Source organism: Heterodontus francisci, chromosome 35 (assembly GCF_036365525.1).
Source record: "Heterodontus francisci isolate sHetFra1 chromosome 35, sHetFra1.hap1, whole genome shotgun sequence".
Classification (NCBI taxonomy): domain Eukaryota; kingdom Metazoa; phylum Chordata; class Chondrichthyes; order Heterodontiformes; family Heterodontidae; genus Heterodontus; species Heterodontus francisci.
Window position 1 is genome coordinate 32,203,562 of NC_090405.1, and position 16,331 is coordinate 32,219,892.

Genomic DNA, 16,331 nt, shown 5'->3' on the forward strand with positions numbered 1-16,331 from the left:
GGGGATGATTGGTGATTGGGACTGGGGGGTGATTGGGAATGGGGGGAGGATTGGGAATGGGGTGATGATTGGGAATGTGATGATTGCGAATGGGATGATGATGGGAATGATTGGTGATGATTGGGAATGGAGGATGTTTGGTGATTGGGACTGGGGGGATGATTGGCAATGGGGGAATGATTGGTGAGGTTTGGTACTAGGGCGATGACTGGTGATTGGGAATGGGTTGAAGATTGTGAATGGGGGAATGATTGGTGATTATTGGGACTGGGGATAATTGGTGATTGGCAATGGGGGATGATTGATGATTGGGAATTGGGGGCGATTGCTGATTGGGAATTGGGTGATATTTAGGAATGGGGAGATATTTGGGAATGGGGAGTATGATTGGTGATGATTGGGAATGGGGGGCTGATCGGTTATGATTGGGAATGGGGATGATTGGGAATGGGGGATGGTTGGGAATGGGGAGGATGATTGGTGATGATTAGGAATGGGGAGGATGATTGGTGATGATTAGGAATGGGGGGTTGATTGGTGATGATTGGGAATGGGGATAATTGGTGATTGGCAATGGGGGATGATAGATGATTGAGACTGGAGGGATGACTGGTGGTGATTGGGAATGGGGGATGATTGCTGAAGATTGGGAATGGGGGAATGATTGCTGATGATTGGGACTGGGGATAATTGGTTATGATTGGGAATGGGTTGATGATTGGGAATGTAATTGGGAATGGGGTGATGATTGGGACTGGGGGCTTGACTGGTGATGATTGGGAATGGGGTGATGATTGTGAATGAGGATTGATTGGTGATTGGGAATGGGGAATGATTGGTGATTGGGAATGTGGATGATTGGGAATGGGTTGATTGGTGATGTTTTGGAATGGTGTGATGATTGGGAATGGGATTGATTGGTGATGATTGGGACTGGGGGGGATGACTGGTGATGATTGGGAATGGGTTGATGATTGGTGCTGATTGGGAATGGGGTTAATTGGGGATGATTGGTGATTGGGAATGGGGGAATGATTGTTGATGATTGGGACTGAGGATAATTGGTGATTGGGAATGGGTTGATGATTGGGAATGTGGGATGAATGGTGATGATTGGGAATGGTGGAATGATTGGGACTGGGGATGAATGGTGATGATTGTGAATGTGGAATGATTGGGAATGGGGTATGAATGGTGATGATTGGGAATGTGATTGGGAATGGGGGATGTTTAGTGATTGGGAATGGGGGATGATTGGTGATGATTGGGAATGGGATGGTGATTGGGAATGGAGGGATGATATATGATTGGGACTGGGGATAATTGGGAATGTGGGATGATTGATGACAATTGGGAATGGTGGAATGATTGGTGATGAATGGGACTGGGGATGATTGGGAATGGGTTGATTGGGAATGGAGGATGGTTGGTGATGATTGGGACTGGGGGGATGATTGGTGATTGGGAATGGGGGATGATTTGTGATGATTGGGAATGGGGGGAGGATTGGGAATGTGATGATTGGGAATCGGGGAGGATTGGGAATGGGGTGATTGGGAATGAGGTTATGATTGGGAATTGAGTGATGATTGGAAATGGGGGATGATTGGCGATCATTGGGAATTGGGGGGAATGATTGGGAATGGGGATGATGATTGGGAGTGGGGGATGATTGGTGATGATTGGGAATGGGGATGATTGGGGATTCTTGGGAATGGGGTTGATTAGTGATGATTCGGAATGGGGATTTTTGCTGATGATTGGGAATGGAGGATGATTGGTGATTGGGAATGGGGGGGATGATTGATGAATAGGATTGGGGGAATGATTGGTGATGATTGGCAATGGGTGATTATTGGGAATGGGGAGATGATTGGGAATGGGGGGATGATTTGATTGGGAATGGGGGATGATTGATGAGTAGGATTGGGGGAATAATTGGTGATGATTGGGAATGGGGAGATGATTGGGAATGGGGAAATGATTGGGAATGGGGAAATGATTGGGAATGGGGAGATGATTGGGAATGGGGAGATGATTGGGAATGGGGGGATGATTGGGAATGGGGGGATGATTGTTGATTGGGAATGGGGGATGATTGATGATTGGGAATGGGGAGATGATTGGGAATGGGGAGATGATTGGGAATGGGGAGATGATTGGGAATGGGGGGATGATTGTTGATTGGGAATGGGGGATGATTGGGAATGGGGGAATGATTGGCGATGATTGGCAATGGGTGATTATTGGAAATGGGGTGATAATTGGGACTGGGGGCATGATTGGTGATGATTGGGAATGGGGATAATGGGTGATGATTGGGAATGGGTGATTATTGGGAATGGGGATATGATTGGGAATGGGGGGATGATTGTTGATTGGGAATGGGGGATGATTGATGAGTAGGATTGGGGGAATAATTGGTGATGATTGGGAATGGGGAGATGATTGGGAATGGGGAGATGATTGTTGATTGGGAATGGGGGATGATTGGGAATGGGGGAATGATTGGCGATGATTGGCAATGGGTGATTATTGGAAATGGGGTGATAATTGGGACTGGGGGCATGATTGGTGATGATTGGGAATGGGGATAATGGGTGATGATTGGGAATGGGTGTTGATTGGTGATGATTGAGACTGGGGGGTGATTGCTGATGATTGGGGATGGGGGATTTTTGGTGATGATTGCAAATGGTGGATGATTGGTGATGATTGGGTGTGGGGGATGATTGGGAATGGGGTTGATTTGTTTTGATTGGGAATGGGGATGGTTGGGAATGCGGGATAATTGGTGATGATTGGGAATGGGGTGATGGGTGATGACTGGGAATGGGTTGATGATTGGGAATAGGGTAATGACTGGAATTGGGGTGATGTTTGGGAATGGGGTGATGACTGGGAATGGGGTGTTTGGGAATGGGATGATGACTGGGTAGGGGGTGATGATTGGGAATGGGTTGATGTTTCGGTGGTTGGGGGATGATTGGTGATGTTTGGGAATGGGTGATGATTGAGAATGGGGTGTTGACTGGGAATGCGGGGTTTGGGCATAGGGTGCTGATTGGGAATGGATAATGACTGGGAATGGGGTGATGACTGGGGAGGGGTTGATGATTGGGAATGGGGTGATCACTGGGAATGGGGTGTGTTTGAGAATGGGGCGATGACTGGGAATGGGGTGGTGACTGGGAGTGGGGTGTTTGTTACTAGGGTGATGGCTGGGAATGGGGTGATGACTGGGAGTGGGGTGTGTTTGTTACTAGGGTGATGGCTGGGAATGGGGTGATGGCTGGGGAGGAGGTGTGTATGTATGGGGTGTTTGGGAATGGGTTGATGACTGGGAATGGAGTGTTTGGGGAGGGGGTGATGACTGGGAATGGAGTGTTTGGGGAGGGGGTGATGACTGGGAATGGAGTGTTTGGGGAGGGGGTGATGACTGGGAATGGAGTGTTTGGGGAGGGGGTGATGACTGGGAATGGAGTGTTTGGAAATGGGATGATGGGGGAGGGGGAATGAGCGGCCATGTTGCGGCTCCCCGCGCTGCTGCCGTTGGCCGCGCTGGGTCTGGGGGCCTCGGGCTCGGGCGCGGGGTTTGAATGGCGCGGGCGGACGGAGGCGCCGCGCGCGCAGCTGTTCCGTTCCCCGGCCAACGGTTCTCCGAGCTAACGGCCGCCGGATTCTCGCCAGTGAGTTTGGACCGAGAGACAGGAGCATGTTTTCCAGCTCCAGGACCTCGTCGCCGGGCTCGGCCGCGTCGGCCTCCACCTGCCAGGAGCGGCCGACCGAGGTGGCCAACTGCGATGCGGCTGAGCGGGACCTGCAAGAGGGCATGCAGGAGGGCAAGGAGCAGATCAAGGAGCTGAATGAGCGCTTCGCCAAGTACATCAACAACACGGTGCTCAACCTGCAGCGGAAGAACAAGGAGCTGCTGGCCGAGCTCAAGAAGCTGGAGAAGGAGGAGTTCAATGCGGTGGAGAAGGCCTACCAGAAGGACTACCAGGACTTCCAGGCCAGGGTGGATGAGATCCAGAATGAGCTGGTGCTCCTCAAGCTGGAGAAGGACAAGCTGAAGTCCCGGCTGGAGAAGGAGTGCCAGATGAAGAGGGAGTTTGACCGCGACTTCCAGGACCTCAAGAAAAAGTACGAGGACTCGGGCTCGGGCCTGGAGAAGCTCCAGTGCCAGTTCAAGCTGCTGGAGGCCCAGCTGGCCCAGCTCAAGCTGGTGCGCGACCAGGAGCGCATCTACTGGCAGCAGAAGCTGGACAACCTGCAGAACCTGGACCAGGTGGAGAGCAGCACGCTGGACCTGGAGCAGGCGCTGCGCAACATGCGCCAGGAGTACGAGCAGATGGCCCGCCGCAACCGGGAGGAGCTGCTGCGCTACCGCCAGAAGTTCGAGGAGAACAGCGTGCCCCTGCAGAAGATCAAGAAGGAGACGGAGTGCTACCGCAACACCGTGACCGACCTGCGGCTGCGGGACGAGATGCACAAGAGCCACCTGCAGGAGAAGGAGCGGGAAATCAGCCGGATCAAGGAGTACAATAAGGCGCTGGAGAAGAAAATTGATGCGCAAACGGCCGACTTTCAGACTCTGCTCGGGGTTAAGAACGGGCTGGAGCAAGAGCTATCCGGCTACAAGAGCCTTTTGAATCAAGTGGAGAAGAAGTCGAGGGACTATAGCTCTCCAGCTTGCATAACAGCTCCTCCCTCCAAAGCTACAGAAGATCTCAATAAGATGTGGTGTTAGTGCATTTAAGGACATTCACAGTTACAACATATGAGACATACTTTCATACACTGATTTTATTTTGAACTTTATAGACAATGCTTAAAAGACCCTTTAAGTTAGATGCCAGTAATTTGAATATTTTGTTAATAACTGCCAAATCTGTTGGCAGGCACTGCAATTTAATGTGCTGATTATTTTTGGAAATTCACCATAACTTTTGCTATTTGTACTTAGTAAAGATACATTGAGATTTCCCCTTTTATATACAAAAAATTCTTAGAATGTTGGCAGTATGGAACATATAAGAACAGACTTGTTTTTGTTCAAAACAGCCCAGCTATAGTCAGAATTCAAACTCAGCAGATGAACTATTGGTTACATAGCCTTATATATGCAGATACAACTTTTTAGTTAATAAGTTCCAAATAGGTCTCCTGGTTGTAATTTCATCAAGTTGGTTGGTGTAATTGGTTTAGTTTCATTTTTCCTGAGAGGATTTGGCATGCGCACATTTTTTTTGTCAATCAGAGAGAGGTCTATACAGTAATAGTTTGCAAACATGTAACAATACCATTTTAGGTTTTCAGGTATCCTTTTCATTCAAACCAGTGTGGATAAAGTAAAAGTTTGATCAGTATATATGTGTAACAGATGTTAACTTTAGTCCTATTTTCCTCATTAAACCACATCACAAACTATCTTGAGTGTTTTGTGATAAATTCAAAACGAGTGACAGTCACAGTGTACAAATGTTTGACAGTTTATATCCACACAATGATATGCACTATAACATTGGAATGGAGCAAAAACAGTATTTTGGGAAAAGTAAGTATGTTCCTTTACAGGTTCTATATGTGTGTCCATTAGGACCTGCCCATAGAGGCAGAACTCCAGTTTCGCACATGAAATTCTTGAGCCACTTACCAGGGAAGAAGAGCTGAGGTGGTTTTCCCATTGCCTTCCTTATGGTCTTAATCTTCAGAGCACTTTCTCCTAAGTGGGCTGCAACCAAGGCTAAAGAGGCCCATCCACCCTACACAATGGGGGTGGGAGGGAGCACCCATTGATGCAAGTTTCACCACTGGATGTCAATTCAGTATTCAGAGCTGGTGCTCGTTGGGACTATCTGGAGTGGGGTCCAAACCCAACCTTTCTGACTCAGACGGGAATGCTGTCACTCAGTCAGAGGTCACTTTGTCATTAGTCTGAGTAAAACCTTGAAAATGTCTGCGCCCGAGTACCTCATTGTTGTACCAGACCTGCAAGGCTATACTTTCGTGCAGATACAGTACTCTTGTGAGCTGGGCACCTTCTATTTTTCTCAGCAGCAAGATCTAAGGCTTAAGCTGCATAAAATCGTGTAGGTAAAAGCACAGAGAGGGGCCATGACCCTTCATCAAAGAAATTAAAGGCGTTAAAGTTAGGACAGTTTTTTTCCTTTTGTAAGCCGATAAATCTTTTAAAAAGCTTCAGCCCAGTTTTTCTAAAGGCCGCCGCCAATTTATGCACTGGAAAACTTTGTTCTGCACGGGCTGCCTTTGTCATGTAGTTTTCATTTATCTCCAGACAGCTATGAATTAAAACTAGCTGGACAGTGTTCAGATAAGAACAGTAAAAAATGGTATCAACCAAAGTTGTTAAAATGATACTTGAAATGAAAAGTGAAGTGTATGTGGGAAGTGAAATGATATCTTTCAGTTTTGGATACATTGTTTTCCTTTCACTCAGACTTCATATTTTGCATGCATAGAGATTTTTTTAAACCTTACAGTTTAGAGAGAAGGTTAAGAGGGGACTTCATCGTGCTCTTAAAGTATGAAGTGGTAAAGATAAAGTGAAAGCAGAATATTACTAAGAAGTACCCTGGCCAGATGACAATTTTCAAAAGTCATTACTTAAGAGGTGATGAATATTCAGAATACTGTGCTACCTTATCTGGCAAATTATTCCAAAGTTTATCTTTTAAGTTCAGTACAATTGGATAGATTTCATTAGAGTTTAGAGAGTTGAGGTTGAATGATCTAAATGGCCTTAGCCGTGACTTCTGTTCCAAGAAAGAAGTAAAATAGAATGTGCATATATATCGCACCTTTCAAGACCTCGGGATGTCCCAAAGTGCTTTCCAGCCAATGAAGTGATTTTGAAGTGGCGTCACTGCTGTAATGTAGGAAAACACTACAGCTATACGCCCACAAACAGCAATATGATGATCAGACAATCTGTTTTAGTGATATTGGTTGAGGGATAAATATTGGTCCAGACACTCCTGCTCCTCTTCAAGATAATGCCTTGGAATCTTTTACATCCGCTTGAGAGGGTCGGTAAGGCCTCGGTTTAATATCCCATCTGAAAGATTGATGCATGCTCATATTATGTTTTCAGTCCAAACATGTGCATAGCTCATGATCCAATATTTAAATTTCCAGCATGCAGAATGTAATCCAATCTTGCACTGATGAACAACAGAATATAGTTCTATGCTTGCTGCTGTATATTTGCTCAAATAGCATAGCGTCCCCAAACTACACACCCTCGTGCAGTGCAATTCATACAGCTCTAAAGGAGCTATTAAAATGTGAAGATTGGCATGCAATTATAAATCTTGACTGCCTTTTTCAATGCCTTGGTATAATCTTAATTATAAGAATATTCTCATGATTGAGTTGGTTCTAACGCCACTGCTCCTGCAAAACATTGTCCAGCCAGATGTCACAGCAGACTGAAGCTTTGCCAATACCTGACATCTTTCCACTTTCTTGCACTGAAATTGAGAATGTACACCTTCCTATATTGTACAGGTTTTCTTCCTTATTTCTGGACTTGCTAAAAGTTTTCCACTGATATTCAATCCACTGAACAAGGTTTCTCGATTGGGCCAGGTTTGGCGTCTGCTGACTTGGTTGTTGCTGAGATTATGAGATTAAGGATGTCCAACTTTTTGGATTTAAGGTGGCTGGCAAAACTAGTGCCTGGCAAAAACTAGTGACTGAACTGTATATAACTACACAATAACGCAAGAATCCCGTACTCTCAAACCAGAAATGAGACCTCAACGACTTGCAATTAATGTAGAAAAATGTCCAGAAACACTTCAGAGATGTAATCAAAAAATGAATGCTCAACCAAAGAAAGATACTAAGAGATGACCAAAGCTTAAGTCAAATAGGTGGGTTTTAAGGAAGGTTTTAAAGGTGGCGAGGAATGGGGGAGAGTGGGAGTAGGAAGGGAATTCCAGCAGGTGGGGCCTAAAAGTTGCTGGTTCTTGTGAAGAATACATTATGGAATCGGAAGCTCAGCTCGGAGTCAGTTGAGATGCTGAGATTGCAGACAGTTTGGTTCAGGCTGAGATAGTGGCCGAGGAGGGGATCGCAATAGGTGGCAAAGGTATGAAGGTTGTGGTACGGACTAGAGAAGATGGATTTGAGTTTCCCAAAGTTGAGCTGGGGAAAACGGCACCTCATCCAAGACTGGATGTTAGACAAGAAGTCTAATACTCCGAGGCAGTGCAGGGAATGCAGAAAGGCGATGGAGATGTCCAAGTTGGCTATGTGTGTGTGGATGATGTTGACAAGTGGCAGCATGTAAGTGAGAAAGAGAAAGGGGCCAAAATAGATCCCAGAGGAACTATAGTGGTAACTTACCCTAGTTTCTGTGCTTAAGCTCTGGAGCGTTGTTTGAACTGACAACTTTATGACTTGGGGAAGAGCCAAGCTGATATCATAGCAATCAAAATGGAAATCCTAGCTGACTTTGCCATCTATAGCCCAGTAATGCTGATAGCAGTAGTAAAGAAAGATCCTTCAAATCCTTGAGATATCCTGAAATGCTTCACAGCCAACAAAATACTTTGAGGTGCCATCATTGTTGAATGTTTGCAAACGCTGGTGAGCAAATCCAGAACAAGATAACAATCTTAAAATTAGAGCGAGGCCATTTCAAGAACGAACAAAGAACAGTACAGCACAGGAACAGGCCATCCGGCCCTCCAAGCCTGCGCCGATCTTGATGCCTGCCTAAACTAAAACCTTCTGCACTTCCGGGGACCGTATCCCTCTATTCCCAGAGTGAAATCAGGTAGCAAGACCATGATCAATAGATTTTGTGTAAGTAAATCAAGAAATATGGAGCAAAGGCAGGTAAATGAAGTTGAAGTACAGATCAGCCAGGATCTAACTGAGTGGCAGAACAAGCTTGGTTGTTCCTGTGTTCCTGAACAAGCCCATGGAGCCTCGGTTTAACATCTCGTCCAAAAGACAGCACCTCCAAAAGTACAGCCTTCCCTCAATACTACACTGAAGTGTGAGCCAAGACCATTTGGCCCGCGGGCCAGAAATCGACCTGCCAAAGGTTACCATCCAGCCCGCCATGGATGAAAAATTTCCTCTGGAAATCTGCCATTTGTTTCTTCCGGGCCGCCAAAACTTTCTGTGACTGCCAACAGCTGCAGCTCCTTTACCGACATGGCGGTGATGCCTCACTGCACAGGTCCTCCTTTACTAGGATGGTGAACACTCTTCAGTAGTTATGTTCTGGCTCCTTTGTTAAGATGGCATCAGCTGGGCTGAGCTACCTGTCTGCCGGCGCTTCCTGCCCAAACTCTATTCCCTTGAGCTTGGGCCCCAGGCCCAGCACTAGCTCTGCCTGCGCATGGACTGGCCTGGGCCCCAGGCCCTGGGAGCAGGGTGCCTGGGTAACCGGACCTTGGGAGCAGGGTACTGGGGTAACCGGGAGTAGGGTGCTGGGGTAACTTGGCGCCGGAAGCAGGTTGGAGGGGGTACACAGAAAGGGGAGGTGGGAGGTCACAGAAGGAGAGAGAGAGTCACAGAGAGAGCGACAAAGACACACAGAGTGACAGACAGAGACACAGGGAGACAGAGAGAATCACACGTACACACAGACAGAGAGACAGACGCACACAGAGGCAGACAGACAGAGACCGAGATAAAGAGAGAGAGAGAAGGGGAGAGGGAGCAATCAAGATCACTCCTGACAGCTGGATATCTGTCCGGAAAGTTGTGCTACATGAAGCGTGCGGGCAGACATTGTCTACTTCTGCAAGCAAAAACAATGCCAGATATCTCACTAAATCAGTGTTTAACATAGTGACGAGAAAGTAAGTGAATAAATTAGTCTCCTCATATAAAGCTCGTTCACAAAAATGCACATTTTTTACTGTTTTGATTAATAGTAAAATAATTTTCTAATACCTTTTTCTTTCTGAAATTTGCTCACCAACCCCCTATGTAGGACAAAAATTGTAATGTGGCCCCTCACGCGAAATGGTTGGACACCCCTGGTCTAGACTGCATGCTCAAGTCTCTGGAGTAAGGCTTGAACACCTGACTTATTGACTGAGAGGAGAAAGTGCTACCGTGGGACCAGACTGACACCCAATTGATTCCCCAGATGAGAGGTTTGGCTTGGGTCACATTGAGCTTAGGACTTCATGTCCTGTATAACTTGGTTCATCACCAAGTGGCTTTTCTCATGATGCCATTCCAGACATCTTGCTCTGAGGATGATACGTTTTTGGGACTCACAGTTTAAAAACAACTTCAAATCTGAATTATTCATTTATGGGTGGTACCTGGGGGATGGGTCTCATTGATGAAATGAACTTTGATCTTTCTTAGTAATTGATTAACAGTGGTTCTATTTATAGCCACTGACCAAGCTGGGCATTTTCTCAATAATAGTTAATTGTGTTTTTTTTCCTGTAGGATGAAGTGGGTGCCCCTGGGATAGTCGTTGGTGTTGCTGTGAACGGAAAGGGAGTTTGGTTTGAAGGTTTGTTTTTCCTACTGATTGATAATTACATGTGTGACAGTCACAGTCAGATGTTTTCAGTGAAGGGGCAAGCGTCCTTGTGAATTATGAACAGAATATGGCACACCAAAAAACTAAAGAAACTACAGTACTGATATTGTGCTTCCATATTAATTTGGCAACGTAATTAGGTTCATCATTATCAATTTTATAATGCTACTTGGATTCCTTTATTAAAGAAAGAATTTGCATTTATATCGTGCTTTTCACACCCAAAGTACCTCATATAATATGGGGAGATGCAGCAGCCAATTTCCTCACCTATAAACAGCAAAGAAATAAACGAGCAGTTAACTTGTTTTCGTTTGTATTGGTTGAGGGATGAACATGAGCTGGGATACTCGAGAAAATTCCCCTGCTCTTCAAATAGTGTCATGCAATCCTTTATGTCAGCCTGAGAGGGCAGACTGACACAGTGCTGTTAGAGAGGGAGTTCCAGGATTTTGGCTCAGCAACAGTGATTGAATTTTTTTTATTTGTTCATGGGATGTGGGCGTCGCTGGCTAAGCCAGCATTTATTGCCCATTCTTAACTGCCCACTGAAGGCATTTAAGAGTCAGCCACATTGCTGTGGGTCTGGAGTCACATGTGGGCCAGACCGGGTAAGGACAGCAGACAGCAGATTTCCTAAAGGACGTTAGTGAAGCAGATGGGTTTTTACAACAATCGATCATCAGCCTAACTTTTAATTCCAGATTTATGAATTGGATTCAAATTTCACCATCTGCTGTGGTGGGATTCGCACCCATATCCCCAGATCATTAGCTTAGGTGTCTGGATTACTGGTCCATTGACATAACCACTGCACCACCACCTCCCCCAGGATGATATAGTTCCAAGTCAGGATGGTGTGTAACTTGGAGGTGGTGGTAATCCCAAGCGCCTGCTGCCTTTGTCCTTCAATCTATATGAATACAAGTTCTTTCCTCCTATATCAGTCAATATTTACAGATGCATGTAGATAGGGATTGAGAATAATTTGGTTAACTCATATTTAAATGCAGCTTTATAGCTCCTTCACTGACTCTGGGTCAAAATCCTGGAACTCACTCCCTAACAGCACTGTGGGCGTACAACCTTCTTACTTCTTAGGCAGTCCCTCGGGAACGAGGATGACTTTCTTCCACTCCAGGGTTGTGGGTCCTTAGGTGACTGAATAGTCCAATTCTGGATCCACACACTCTGCCACAAGTGGGGCAGGTGGTGTTTGATGAGGCAACTGAATGGGATGCTGGAATTTCCGAACGCTCCTTCCGCTGTTTTACACTTGGTCGCTGCCTGGGCATGTCGACGTTGTTCGGACTGGCTGGCACCTTCGTGGATGCTTCTCCATTTTGGGTGGTCTCGGGTGAGAGATTCCCATGAATCAGTGGAGATGTCATTTTTTCAGGGGGGCTTTAAGGACATCCTCGTAGCGTTTCCTCTGCCCTCCTGCTAACCTCTTGCCGTGACGGAGCTCGGAGTAGAAGCTTGTTTTGGGAATCTTGTGTCAGGCATGCGGACGATGTGGCTCACCCAGCGTAACTGATTAGTCATGACCAGTGTCTCAATACTGGGGCTGTTGGCCTGAGAGAGGACACTGATATTTGAACGCCTGCAGGATCTTTGCGAGGCACCGCTGGTAATATCTCTCCAGGACTTTGAGATGTCTGCTGTACAGTGACCATTGTTTCTGACACATACAGGAGGGCAGGTAACACTGCGGCCCTGTACACCATGAGCTTGGTGCCAGGTTTGAGGTCTTTGTCGTCAAACATTGTTCCTCAGACGACCGAAGGCTGCGCTGGCACACTGGAGGCGGTGCTGTGTTTCATTGGTGATGTCTGCCCTTGCTGAGAGAAGGAGAGAAGGAAGTGATCCACATTGTCCAGTGGTTTTCCATGGATCTTTATAGTCGTGGGGTGGCGGGGGTGGGGGGGGCAGTGTTGCACTGTGGAAGCAGGCTGGTTGAGGACCTTTGTCTTCCAAATGTTAAGCTTAAGGCCCATTCTTTCATACGCCTTCGTGAATGCATCAAGGAGGGTTTGAAGCTTGGCCTCTGTGCGCCTCTGCAAGTGTCTTCAGCGTACTGCAGCTTGACGACAGAGGTTGGAGTGGCCTTGGTTCCGGACTGGAAGCATCATAGGTTAAATAGTTTCCACTCGTCCTGTAGAGTCGATCTAATCCGGCAGGGAGCTTCAAGGAGATGAGCTAGAGTGTTGCAGCGAGGAAGCTGGAGAAGAGGGTTGGTGCGAAGGCACAGCCTTGCTTGACCCCAGTTTGCATTGGGATTGGGTCAGTGGCAGATCCGTTGTAAGGATTACAGCTTGCATGTTGTCATGCAGCAGGCGGAGGATGGTGACGAATTTCTCCGGGCAGCCAAATTCCTCCCGGTTGGTGGAGTCGCAGGCCTTTGTCAGGTTAGAGAATGCCATGTATAAAGGTTGCTGCTGCTCCCTACATTTTCTTGAAGTTGTCTTGCTGTGAAGATCATATCCACTCTGCCTGTTGATGGACAGAATCCACATTGTGATTCCAGTAGGAGCTCTTCAGCCACTGGGAGGAGGCAGTTGAGAAGGACTCTTGCGATGACCTTCCCTGTGGCGGACAGCAGGGATACCCTTTGTAGTTACCACAGTCAGTTTTATCACCTTTATTGAAGATGGTCACAATTAAGGTGTCTCGGTGATACCCTGGCATGCTTTCCTCCTTCCAGATGAGGGAAATGAGACCATATATTTGTGTCAAGAGTGCCTCTCCACTGTATTTTAGAATTTTGGTGGGAATTCCGTCTACACCGGTGGCCTTATTGTTTTTCAGCCTGTTCAATCTCGTGTCGGGCTGGGATTGTGCTGATGTCATGGTGGGTAGCATGCTGTGGAATGTGGTTGAGGGCACTCACATCATGGTCTGAGTCGCGATTGAGGAAATCTTCAAAGAATTGCTTCCAATGAGCGCTAACTGTCTCTCTGTCTTGCATCTATCACATCCTGTGAAAGAATTTTAAAAAAAGATAAATATGTTCTTTCTGGACAGGTGACTTTACCCAGCAAAGTTATCTATAAATCTATTCATTGCTATTCACAAATAAGGTTCTCTGTTTTCAGGTTTTATTAATAAAACCACACCTTAACAGGAAATGCTTACAATTTTTTTAATTTATTCATTCATGAGATGTGAGCATCGCAGACAAAGGCAGCATTTATTGTCCATCCCTAATTTCCCTTGAGAAGGTGGTGGCCTTCTTGAACTGCTGCAGTCCTTGGGGTGTGGGTACACCCACGGTGCTGTTAGGGAGAGAGTTCCAGGATTTTGACCCAGCGACAGTGAAGGAACGGCGATATAGTTCCTAGTCAGGATGGTGTGTGGCTTGGAGGAGAACTTGCAGGTGGTGGTGTTCCCATGCATCTGCTGCCCTTGTTCTTCTAGGTGGTAGAGGTTGCAAGTTTGGATGGTGCTGTCGAAGGAGCCTTGGTGAATTGCTGCAGTGCATCTTGTAGATGGTACACACTGCTGCCACTGTGCTTCGGTGGTGGAGAGATGGGGTGCCAGTCAAGCTGGTTGCTTTGTACTGGATGGTGTCAAGCTTTTTGAGTGTTGTTGAAGCTGCACCCATCCAGGCAAGTGGAGAGTATTCCATCACACTCCTGTTTTGTGCCTTGTAGATGTTGGACAGGCATTGAGGAGTCAGGAGATGAATTACTCGCTGCAGCATTCCCAGCCTCTGACCTGCTCTTGTAGCTACAGTATTAATGTGGCTAGTCTAGTTAAGCTTCTAGTCAGGATGTTGATGGTGGGGGATTTAGCGATGGTAATGCTATTGAATGTCAAGGGGAAATGGTTAGATTCTCTCTTGTTGGAAATGATCATAGCCTGGCACTTGAGTAGCATGAATGTTACTTGCCACTTGCCAGTCCAGACCTGAATGATGTCCAGGTGTTTGTTCTGCAGTATTCCTGAACAAGCTTTCACTTGTCTTTCTGACTTGCTTTCAGGGCTGGGATATGCAGATGTGGAGAACCGGGTTTTGTGTCATCCGGAGACAGTCATGCGCATCGCCAGCATCAGCAAACCCCTTACTATGACTGCCATAGCCAAGCTGTGGGAAGATGGAAAGCTGGATTTCGATGCCCCTGTCCAGAAATATGTGCCGGAATTTCCAGTAAAAGAGTACGAAGGAGAAAAAGTGAGAACGTTTTACAATATCTTTTGAAAGCCTCAGCATATGTTTTCATGTTTGACAGTTGTTGACCAGTTATGTTGTGTTGATTTGAAGGGATTTCGGTTTCATGTTGATGCACTGTGCAGTGTCATTCAGGAGTGAAGTCAATCAATTCAAACTTAAAGCAGGACAGAATTACCTCACGGAAACTGGCCATTTGGTCCAACCGGCCCATGTTGGTGTTTATCCTTCATATGAACAGCAGTCCTAATCCCTTGTACCTGCCCTGTTCTTATGTCCCATTATCTCTCTTTCCTTCAACCAACAATCTAACTTGTTCTTAAATGTTGAAGTGGTCTCCGACTGTGACTGCCAGGATCGAGGTCTGCCCGCAAATTGGAAGGGGGCTGAACCTTGCTGGTGAGTTTTTTTTAATTCTTTCATGGGATGTGGGCGTCACTGGCAAGGCCAGCATTTGTTGCCGATCTTAATTGCCCTTGACATCTGATTGGCTTGCTCGGCCATTTCAGAGGGCAGTTAAAAGTCAACCACATTGATGTGGGTCTGAAATCACAAGTAGGCCAGACCAGGTAAGGACGGCAGATTTCCTTCCCTCAAAGACATCAGTGAACCAGATGAGTTTTTACAACAATCGATGACAGTTTTATGGCACCATTACTGAGACTCGCTTTTAATTCCAAACTTTTTTAAATTAATTAATTGAATTTAAAGTCCACCAGCTGCCATGGTGGGATTTGAACCCATGTCTGCAGGGTATTAGCCCAGGCCTCTGGATTACTAGCCCAGTGACATTACCACTCCGCTACCGTCAGCACCATGAACTATGTTGCACTAGTTTGGTTAAGCTGTCACGTTTTGTTTTAACATGTAAACAGGACAGTAGAGGCATCGAAATCACCCCCAACGAATGTTAAATCAGGATCTCCAATCCCTAATGATGGATATTTCAATTAGGACAGTCACTAACAGAACTTCCAGGATGGAGTAGACATTGTTTGTGTTCGATGAAGTCGGTTATTCCTGTCCTGTATGTCTGTCACATTCTGGGATAATGCCATCTCCTGCTTTTGTTGACATTGATACAAAACCTATTTCTGTTCGAGTTTGTGTTGTGTTTTGTGCTGCATTCGTCAGTCATTTTTGTTTATGTTTTATTTTATCGGTGGTCATTTTTTTGAAAATGCAAGCTTAAGCTGCTTATGTGGGTAGTCAGAGTGTCAGTTTTGGTTCAGAGTTTGGTGAACTGCAAGCCCTCTTTGTAGACCAGCATTGTTGATTTGGCATTCTTGACAGCACCAACTCTTAGAACTCATAAAACCATGAGAAATAGGAGCTGGAGTAGGCCATTCGGCCCTTTTAACAGGATCTTGGCTGATCTTCTCCCTCAACTCTACCTTCCCTCACTACCCTCTACCCCTTAGTTCACTTAGTATCCAAAATCTGTTGACTTCTCTCTTTATTATATTCAATGCCTGGGGTAGAGAATTCCAAAGATTTACAACCCTTTGAGTGAAGAAGTATGTCCTCATCTTAGTCCGAAATGGCCAACCCCTTATTCTGAGACTATGACTTCTAGTTTTAGACTCTCCAGCCAGGGGAAACATCCTCCCA

At 46.2% G+C, this 16,331-nt stretch overlaps 2 protein-coding genes across 3 annotated transcripts in view; both read left to right on the forward strand.

Annotated features, from left to right (window-relative positions):
- lactb (lactamase, beta) overlaps positions 1 to 16,331 on the forward strand; it is a 66,443-nt gene that overhangs the window by 14,348 nt on the left and 35,764 nt on the right. For both annotated transcript variants that reach the window (XM_068015251.1, XM_068015252.1), the window contains exons 2-3: positions 10,453 to 10,519; positions 14,533 to 14,723. In XM_068015251.1, coding sequence (XP_067871352.1) covers positions 10,453 to 10,519; positions 14,533 to 14,723 — 258 coding nt within the window. The remainder of the gene's footprint in view (positions 1 to 10,452; positions 10,520 to 14,532; positions 14,724 to 16,331) is intronic.
- On the forward strand, positions 3,539 to 5,422 carry LOC137350470 (vimentin-like). Its single transcript, XM_068015114.1, has one exon. The coding sequence runs from the start codon at positions 3,716 to 3,718 to the stop codon at positions 4,748 to 4,750; it is 1,035 nt and encodes a 344-aa protein (XP_067871215.1). The 5' UTR covers positions 3,539 to 3,715; the 3' UTR covers positions 4,751 to 5,422.